This window comes from Ovis aries, chromosome 21 (assembly GCF_016772045.2).
Source record: "Ovis aries strain OAR_USU_Benz2616 breed Rambouillet chromosome 21, ARS-UI_Ramb_v3.0, whole genome shotgun sequence".
Taxonomy (NCBI): Eukaryota; Metazoa; Chordata; class Mammalia; order Artiodactyla; family Bovidae; genus Ovis; species Ovis aries.
The window spans coordinates 36,095,263-36,105,040 of record NC_056074.1 but is presented as its reverse complement, the minus strand read 5'-3'; the positions used below and the strand labels follow the sequence as shown (position 1 = coordinate 36,105,040).

The 9,778-nt window shown below is 47.9% G+C and overlaps 1 protein-coding gene across 1 annotated transcript; it reads left to right on the top strand.

Moving 5' to 3' along the window:
• Positions 1 to 266: 266 nt before the first annotated feature.
• LOC101107832 (pregnancy-associated glycoprotein 2-like) lies at positions 267 to 9,397 on the top strand. The gene is made up of 9 exons (XM_027959624.3): positions 267 to 416; positions 1,588 to 1,738; positions 2,561 to 2,678; positions 2,777 to 2,895; positions 4,092 to 4,291; positions 5,145 to 5,261; positions 6,966 to 7,110; positions 7,198 to 7,299; positions 9,098 to 9,397. Exons 1-9 carry the CDS (start codon positions 364 to 366, stop codon positions 9,248 to 9,250), a joined length of 1,158 nt encoding a protein of 385 aa, XP_027815425.2. The 5' UTR covers positions 267 to 363; the 3' UTR covers positions 9,251 to 9,397.
• The last annotated feature ends 381 nt before the right edge of the window (positions 9,398 to 9,778 follow it).

Here is a 9,778-nt window from a genome sequence, read left to right as displayed (position 1 = left end):
AAGTTGCTAGGAAAACCACATGAGATCACAAATGTTTAGCACGGCCCCTATAATTAATTTTTATTGAATTCTTTTTTGTCTCCAGATGGCAAGAGTCTCCACATTCCTAGTCTATGCAGCTCAATTTGGTTTTTCAGTCCAGCACGTAGGAAGAGATTACAGTGACAACCCTTGTATTCTAAGAATGTTCCAAGTCCATAATTTACAGACACTGAGGGAGGTAAAGATTTTATCAAGGGTTTTATTTTCGTATCATATAGAGACTCTGCCAACAGGTTAGAGTATGTAAAACTAGGTGATCATCACCACCACTGCCTGTTTAGAACCTGCTGTTTTCTGAGTGCTTGGACCCAAGAAGGAAGCATGAGGTGGCTTGGGATCCTTGGGCTGGTGGCCCTCTCAGAGTGCATAGTCATGTAAGTACAGGGATCTTATGTGGCATCATCTCTCTTCCTTGGATTTTTCTTGTCTTCCTCTTCCACTCAGGGTTAGAAGGGAATGAAATCAATCCCTGACAGTACTTCTTGTTTCTTTTCTGTTTATTTTTTCCTGACAGTCTTAAAGTTCAATTCTCACTTATTGATGAGTACCTTGCCATGGGCACCATGGGGCCCAAGGGTTTTAGGGTAAGCCTGCAGGGTTTAGCAACTAAAGGGGTTCAGTCACATCATGACCTAGATGAAAATGGCACTCCTTGGAATTGTTCAGTGGACAACTTGTGCAACTGTATGTGTGGTCCCGTGTACTAGCATTTCTCTTGCATTTGATTCTCGGTCTTCTCTCTGCTTTCTCTCTACTTGTGCATGTATGTGTCTGTTTCTTCATCTCCGTATCTCTCTCTTTTATCTCTCCATCTCTTTGGATGTCTCTGTGCATGCAGAACTCTGCGTTTTTTCTTTTCTTTTATTCTTTTCTATTTTGATTCTTCCTTCCTTCTCTAGCCTCTTAACTTCCTTAATTTGTTCTCCATCTCCTGGCGTCTTCTCTCAACCCACTCTTCTGCTTGAACCCTGGAGGAAGGAAGATCAGCAAGATTATTCCTAAGCTGTTTTACTTCCAACAAGTGGTGTGATCACAGCCAAGTCACAAACTCCCTGCATTTCAGATTCTAGCCTGTAAAAAGAGGATAATGATCCCTCTTCTGCCTCCCTCTCAAGAGATATTTTTGAGAAAGATACACTGGGATGGCCACAACAATGCCAATGACTGTCACTGTTGAGACATCCTATATATCAAGTACATTGTATCCATCTATATAAGAGGTATATTTATCATATAATTTCAGTTAATACAGAAAACATTCTATATGGGGGGGTGGGGATTATTACATTCTACCTTTTTACCAATGAGGAAACTGAGACTCCTACTAGTCATATGCCTTATCCAAGATTACATGACAGAACCTGTGTTCAGACCTAGGTCTTTGCCATGGTATTTCCATGGCATCTCGATAATAGCATGACACTCACAAAAACGCTTGGAAAATACCCAGTGTCATTACAAAGCCGGGTATGACAGTTATACTCTAACATGGACATCTGACTGCTGCCTCTTCTTTGTTTTCTCTTCCTCACTGCTCTGTGAAAGAATCCCACTAATGAAGATGAGCACCATGCAAAAAACTCTCAAGGGAAAAAACTTGATGAACAGTTTCCTGGAAGAACACGCTTATAGCCTGTCCCAGCATTCTGCTAATGACCAGAAATTCTCTACACATCCCCTGAGCAACTTTAAGAATGTGAGTGTATTGGGAGGATGGTGCTCTCCAGCCCCCCTGGTGCTCTGGCCTAGCACTGGGGCTCATCTGGAGGTACCAGGTAGGATATTGGGGTTGGGGCTCCTACAGGAGGCAGAAACACTGTGGAAACAGGGACCCCATCCTCAGAGGAGAAGGCATTCTCATCCTCAACTCTTGGTCTGTGGTGACTGGACCCAGCAATGACCAGGTGACCATTAAACCCCCAGTTCTGTGCTAAAGATATTAGTTTAAGTAGATTTTTCTTTCTGAATGAAGTGAGCCATTGAGTTACAGATGAAGGCTCAATCATGGCTGATCAGAAGATCAATCAAGTGTGAAACCCTAGGCAGAGGATGTTCAGCCTCCATGGATCCAAGAAGGATAGCGGTAAAAAGTTACTGAGCCCCCATGGCATGTGATGCCATAAAAATCTAACACTATAGTTACTGTTACTGATTTGAAAAAGAGGTATCATCTCTTCTTCAAGAATGCGCAAGAGGGAGGCAAAGAGTAAACACACATCAAATGAAAGGGTCACCTGCATGCTGTTGATTGGACATGGTCTGCGATTAGAGTGAGTGGTCTGGGGTGACCTAGGAGGGTCACTTGAAGAAGGAGGTGTTCATATTGGATTCAAAGAGGAGACTGGAGAGCTTCTAAAGTGAAGGCTCCAGTCTGAGCAGAGGCTGTGATGTGGGGTGTTTGGAACATGATAACATGATGTCAGGAGACAAGGAACACACAGAGGGTTAGAGTGTCTGAGAATCGGGGGTGGACACCGCAGCCAGGCCTGCCCTAACCTTCCCTCCTTGGTCCCTGTAGATATTCTACTTTGGAAACATCAGCATCGGAACACCCCCTCAACAGTTCAGGGTCCTCTTTGATACCGGCTCCTCTGACCTCTGGGTGTCCTCTGTCTTCTGCCTCGATCCAGGCTGTGGTGAGTACCATTTCCCTCCCCTTGCCCATTCGTACTCCCCTTTTCACTTCCTTCTTGGTTCTTGGCACATGACAGGCCCTCATCCTTTGTGTCTGCAGGTAAACACAGACTCTTCAACCCTCGTGGGTCTACCACTTTCCAGATGACAGACCGTCACATGTACTTTTGCAATGAGCTTGGGCAGATCGTTGGGTTTTTTGGCCGTGACATTGTTCAGGTAAAGTGGAAACAGAAGGAGAGTCAGGACTGGCCCTAGGAGCAACTGCTGCTTATAAAACAGACGCAGGGCTAGATGACAGGGCCCATCCTCCCCAAAGTCTCTTAGATATTTGAGGCCCATACAAAATGACCCTGTCCCTAGGGAGAGAGCATCCTAGCTAACAGAATCTTCCAGAGTGGCTAACACAGAGAGTAGCTTGGGGTGTGGACTTGCAGCTACTTTGCCCTTGAGAAGCTCAAGGTTTATTTTGCTGGGAGCAGGGAGAGATGGGGGAAGATCATCACTTTTATCTTCTAAGAATGTGCCGGGCACTTTCATGGTAATAGTTATTTAACCCTGCAGCAACACCATGCAGCAGGTACTTTTATTATTTTCATGATACAGGTAGGGGAACTAAGGTGCAGAAAGCAAGGGCCTTGCAAAGTTCGCACATGTGGTAGGTGGTGGAGCTGGGCTGGCCAGTCAGGATTCAAGCATGTGTTGGATATTTGGGGAGAGGATAAAACTGACCTGGAGCCCCTAGGGGCAGCTGAGGGCTTCAGGTATCCAGGCAGAGAAAGCAGGTGGGCACACATATTGGAGGAGCCTGTTAGGGTTCTTCACTCTAGGGGGCCTTTGAGAGTCAAACAAAAACTATGGCCCTCTTCCACCAAAGTGCCTGAGTATTTTTCCTCTCTAGCTTGCTCTCTCTTACTCATACACATACACATACACCCACATCCCCCAAAGCCTGTTTTCCAAGCAGAGTTTTCATAAGAACCTAGCCAGCAACCTTGTATAATGGGCTTACGTCTTCCTGGGCAGATGCAGAATCCATGATGCATTGCAATGAATTCAGTCCATTTCTGTTATCAGATCACAGTGATGCCAAAGAGAAGACTACCCTGCTCTCTACCCACTTTTTCCTCAGGTGGGAACCATTTGGTCTTGTCCTGAGTCTAGGTTGCCCCAACTGTACAGAAGGCATGAGGCCAGTTTGACTCACTCAGATGGTGTTTGCAGGACAAGCATGTGTTGTTAAAATCCACATCCCGACACCAATGGAAACCGAGTTCCTGTCCCAGATTGGTCTAACAATCTGAGATCAACCCAAGACACAGCCAGGCCTCAGTTCTTCTCTGCAGTGCTAATGGCATCTCCTCCCCAGCCCTACTTCCCAATACTTTATGTGGGTAAACTCTCCTCTCCCACAGATTGGGGACCTTGTCATCATGAACCAGACTTTTGCCCTGACCTACAGGCAGGCTAGCAAGATCCTGCCACTCTTACCTTTTGAGGGAGTCCTTGGTTTGGGCTACCCCAGCCTCGCCACCACTGGGATCATCCCTGTGTTTGACAGCCTGATGCTACAAAAAGTCATTTCTGAGCCCGTGTTTGCCTTCTACTTGAACAAGTAAGTCTTAACTGGACAAGACCTCTCTTCAGATTAGTTTTAAGATACTTGCAGTTGCATAAATGATTATAGACCACCTGACTCAGAGGTTTCCTGATAGTCTGGCCCAGGAGAACTATGTCCTTAGGGCCTCACCTATCCCCAACACTGGTTTTTTTGTAAATAAAGTTTTATTGGAACAGAGATGTGCTCATTGGCTCAAGGGCAGCAGCTTGGTCCAGGGAGATGGAGAGAAGAGGGAGAGAAATGGAAGGTGTCAGGAAATGGGTTGGAGAAAAAGGCAACAGGATTTGCTGATAGATTTGATGTGGAAAAAGGAGAGGGATGGCAGGAATGTTTCCCCATTCATAACATTTCACCAGGAGCCAAGGACTAGCTACAATTTTCAGGAACCAGTGAAAAACGAAATGTGGGATCTGTGAGTGTGGGCCCCATGGATGGCACAGGTCACAGGCCAGTGAACCCAACCCTGGGTGAGCCTGAACCCACGCCTTTAGCACCTCCTGGCCTGAGCTCTTTTGAAGAATGATAGTTTAGACAAGGGGAAGCTAGATCGTTCCTGCAGGGAGTCTTCTGACGGTATCTTTGAGCACCCATCGCACTAGAGGGGGCCAGGCTCTCTTCAGAAGGCTGGGTGATCAAAGCCTGGCCAGGCTTCCCAGCTTCTAACCACTTCTGTGCCTCTGATTAGCCCGTGACCAACCCTTGGTCAGGTTCTCAGTCCCTACATGCTTCAATTTTTGCATCTGTAAAATGGGAACAGTAGTAGTGCCTCTGATGTGTGGATAAGCACAGCCCTCAGTCATTGCCTGGCATTACTTTCCTCCAATGACACTCCCCGTTCTTTCTCCAGCAAGAAGGGGTATGGCAGCGTCGTAATGCTTGGTGGGGTGGACCATTCCTATTACAAGGGAGATCTCAACTGGGTACCAGTGCCCAAATGTCGCTACTGGCAGATAACTGTGGATCGGTAAGTCTCTCCCTCTAAGGGCCACCCCAAGTGATGTTACCACATGCACACACAGACTCAGGCAGACACACACAAATGCACAGGTACACACACCACCCATAACTGCCCCAGGCCTCGTGACCAGGGCTCTAACCAGGGTCCTGAACAGGATCCAGGTAGATGTGTGTAGCCCTGGGAGGGGTGTATCTACCATGCTGTGAGGTGGGGAGCATGGTTTGAGGACCCTAATGTGCAGTGAACAGAGAATTAAGGAGAATTTCACCAGCCTGAACAGGGTTGTGATAAGATGCCTGTAGCTATCTGAGACCGAAGGGATTCTCAGTACACAAAATTGCTGTTTTAGCCATGGACTATACAGTCCATAGGGTCGCAAAGAGTTGGACACGACTGAGCGACTTTCACTTTCATTTTCATTTTCAGAAACAAAGTTCTGGACAAACCCGGGAAAACTAGTCTCTTTAGGGAGAAGCTACCTAGCAGTGGAGAGAGGTTGGCTGCTCTCCACAAGGGAGGTTGGCTCCCTTGTGTGTTTTATTTTGGCTGCATTTTCCAGCGCACAGGCTTTCTCTGGCTGTGGCGCGTGGAGGCTTCCCTAGTTGCAGTGCAGGGGCTTCAGCTGTCGTGGACTGTGGCTGTAAAGGGCCTGAGCTTGCTGTTTGCAGGCCTTGGGCTCAGCCGTTGCAGCACGCAGGCTCTTTTTGGGCTATTTGAGCTTAGTTGCCTGGTGGTATATGAGATCTTAGTTCCCCAACAACCCGTGTCCCCTGCTTTGGAAGGGCAATTCCTAACCACTAGAATTAGTGGTTAGGGAAGTCCCTGTCTGCATTCTTGAGACCTAAAAGCAACTCACAGAAAGAAACAAACCACCTACCTATCCCCAACCCTGGGCACACAATGGGGCAGGGGCTGAGAGAATCAGGAAGCTGAGATCCAAGAGTGGCATGAGAACAAGTGGCAATAATGATGGGACTCTGGGTGATATCCTCAGATAAAATCTTAGGTACCCTTTGGAGGTCCCCTGAGTTAACTCAGGCATTGCCTGGCAGGGCCCTCAGTGTCTGAGTTGGGTAAAGGGGTGGTGCTGGAGATACTCACTCCCAGGACAGTCTGGTCTCCCCCATCACCAGTCTGAGCATCTGCTACCCGGGGGAACCTCTATCTTCAATGTGTGAGTTGACCCATTATTGGCCAGATACAGATCTCTGTATCCAGTTGCAATTTTTCATTTATTTATTCCACAAATGCCAGGTTCTTGAGGGAGGCACTGAGGATACAATTTGACCTACATCTAGTAAGGCAAACATACATGAAATGACTCACATACATAAGGATTTACCATTTTGGTACGTGCTAGACATGAGGAAGAGTCCACAGAGACTGAGCAAGACCAGAGCCTGATCTAGTTCAGAGCGAAGGCTTCCTTGAGAATGGGACAGTTAAGGTGGAACCTGGAAGATGAGGACAGATGAGCTATACAAAGGTAATGGGGATCTTCTAGGAATGGCACCAGCACAAGCCCACGACCTGAGGTAGGAAGAGCCTGGTGCATGCAAGAACTGAAAGGAAGTCAAAGAAAGTGATGTGAGCAGAGCAAAGGAAAACAGTCAAGGCAAGAGCTGAAGGACTGTTCTGGAGATAGTCAAAGAGGGGGCATTCCTGGGGGAGGCTTCAGAGTGAAACCTGCTTTGTCCCACTGCCTCCCAGCATCTCCGTGAATGGGAAGGTGATTGGCTGTTCCAGTAGATGTCAGGCCACTCTGGACACTGGGACCGCATTCGTGCATGGCCCGATAAGACTGATCACCAACATTCAGAGACTCATCGGGGCCAGGCCTTACCACGGTTACCAGGTAAAGGATCATGCCACAGGTTCACTCCAGGGCTGCCCACACAACAAGGATTTGCTGGGCTGACCCCTCTCCCTCTTTCTCTCACAGTACTCCTCGATTTCGTGTCGCGGCAGTATTGGAATCCCTCGTGTCGTCTTCACCATCAATGGCATTGACTACCCAATGCGCACTGAAGACTACATCGTGTCGGTGAGGAGCCAACCCTAGGGGCCAGTTTTCAAATCTGGGACTTGCAGGAATCCTTGGGCTGCTGCCGAGAGGACAGCGGCCTCTGCAGGCCCAGTTGCATCATTACAGATGCTGCTGAGCCCTGTGGTTGGGCCAGTGCTTCCCTCAAAACCAACCACGTGAGAGTAAGGGGCAGTCTGGGACTCTCTCCTTCTGAAATAAATGTAGAGACACCAGCTGGCATGGTGGGAGTTACAGGAGAGGAGAACACTAAGGGTCTCTGCTCTCACAGACCTTCAGTTCAACCAGAGAACTCAGATGCAGAAACATGGAAAGTCAACTCTAGCAATCCCTGAAATAGACTGTGTGACAAGGGGGGTTGGCTGAGGACAGTCCCAGTGTGCTAGCCCACCATAGTGTTTAGCAGTCTCCCTTCCTATCTCGAAAGTGTCCAGATTGGGATGACAAATTACATGATTGCCTTAATGCTTGGCTGCAACTTCCCCTCGCTAAGCCCCAGGGCCTCCTCTGTGAGCTGTGGTACCAACCCCTCTATGGGGAGGATGGATGCTAAGGTGAATAAAGGGTGCACAGTGACTGTTCAGCCCCAGCACAGGGTGGAGGCTTCACATCAGCTCCCTGCGGGAGTTCAGAGCAGGCTGATGGGCTCAAAGAAGGCTTTGAGGAAGAGAGGGAAATGCAGTAATTCTAAACCATCAGCCTCAGGGAGGAATGAGGAAGCCTGCTTGTGTTGAGACAATTTTATGCTGGATTCCATGCACGTGGCACCCCTAAGGGCTGTGCAAAGGTGGGACAGGAACAGATTAGGGGTGATGAAGCCTAGAGACTAGGGGAGCACCAGGGTAAGTCACCCAACCCAGCCTGGAGTGGCCAAGGATAGTGATTGTGGGCTCAGGAAGGCTTCCTAGAGGGTCTGCTGCTGCTGCTGCTAAGTCGCTTCAGTCGTGTCCGACCCTGTGTGACCCCATAGGTGGCAGCCCACCAGTCTCCGCCGTCCTTGGGATTCTCCAGGCAAGAACACTGGAGTGGGTTGCCATTTGCTTCTCCAATGCATCAAAGTGAAAAGTGAAAGTGAAGTCGCTCAGTCGTGTCCGACTCTTAGCCACCCCATGGACTGCAGCCTACCAGGCTCCTCCGTCCATGTGATTTTCCAGACAAGAGTACTGGAGTGGGGTGCCATTGCCTTCTCCAAGAGGGCCTGAGCACAGTCTTAAAAGAAAAGGGTTGTGGGGAAAGGGGAGAAGAAACGGCATTCTGTGCAGAGAAAACATCTAGCCGGTGTCAGAAGGAAAGAAGACAGAAGGAAAACAGCAGTGTAAGGGGAACCACAGACCATTCTTGTTCTTTAAAAAAAAATTTTAATGAAGTATAGTTGATTTACAGTGATATGTTAGTTTTTGCCATACAGAGAAATGACTCAGTTACACACACACATACACATATATGTGTGTATATATACACTTTTCCTATTTCCCATGACAATTTATTGTGAGATACTGAATACAGTTTCCTGTGCTATACAGTAGGACTTTATTGTTTATCCATCCTCACTTTATCAGTTTGCATCTGATAATCCCAAACTCCCAATCCTCCCCTCTTCCACTCCCTTCCCTCAGGACAATCACAGGTATTGACCCTTCTTAGTCTTGGATGTACTCCCTCTTCTGCAGCTGTGGAGAAAGCCACCTGATTCTTACCAAAGGAGGGAAATAAAACGGAGAACCTACCAGCTCTGCATATTGAGGGGGGCAGTATGTAAGGGCTCCAGCTGACTGGTGTGCATTTCTATCTCCCCTAGATTACTTCCAGCCTCTGCTTCAGTGCTTTTCTAGGAGGCACAGAGAAAGTGAGCAAATCAGAGACCTGGATACTGGGTGATGCCTTCCTGAAGCAGTATTTCTTGGTTTTCGATCGAAGAAACAACAGAATTGGCCTGGCTCATGCAGTGTAAATGCTGGGCTGCTACAGAAATCAGTCAGGCCCACTCCAAACACACACTCACTCACATGTAAGGCACTCCCTCCCAGGAATGCTGAGGAACTGTGTTTGTTGCTCTGCAAAACCTTATTCTCAGTAAAGAATAAAGGATTTTATCTCAGTGGTGTTGATGCGAATGGGTGCCTCTCTTTGGGTCTGGGAGGTGCATCATAACCAGGCAGGATCCTGTCCCAGGGTTTTATATCTCTAGGGCATTTAACCAGGAAGGAAAGAAGTTCAGAAAACATTAGTTTACCTTGGAGGTCTCTGGTTGGTCTACCTCAGATCTTGTGTCCAGCCCTGGACCAACCATCCTGGGGAGGGCATAGGGCATAGGCTTTATACTGTCATTTGGCCCTTCCCCACAGGCAATGTGATTTCTAGTTTACTCCAGAATCATGATCTTGAAATCAGAGAGAAATGTCCACAAAGGTAGTGGCTGAGGGATGTTCTAGACCATGGGAGAGTTTATGACTACCCCACCAACTCCACCACCTCCTCA

Bases quoted from the DNA above. Each gene is read 5' to 3' on its own strand.
- LOC101107832 (XM_027959624.3), top strand. From the start codon at position 364: ATGAGGTGGCTTGGGATCCTTGGGCTGGTGGCCCTCTCAGAGTGCATA. The intron at 5,262-6,965 runs GTAAGTCTCTCC...ACTGCCTCCCAG, and splicing joins TGGCAGATAACTGTGGATCG to CATCTCCGTGAATGGGAAGG. The intron at 7,111-7,197 runs GTAAAGGATCAT...TTTCTCTCACAG, and splicing joins GGCCTTACCACGGTTACCAG to TACTCCTCGATTTCGTGTCG.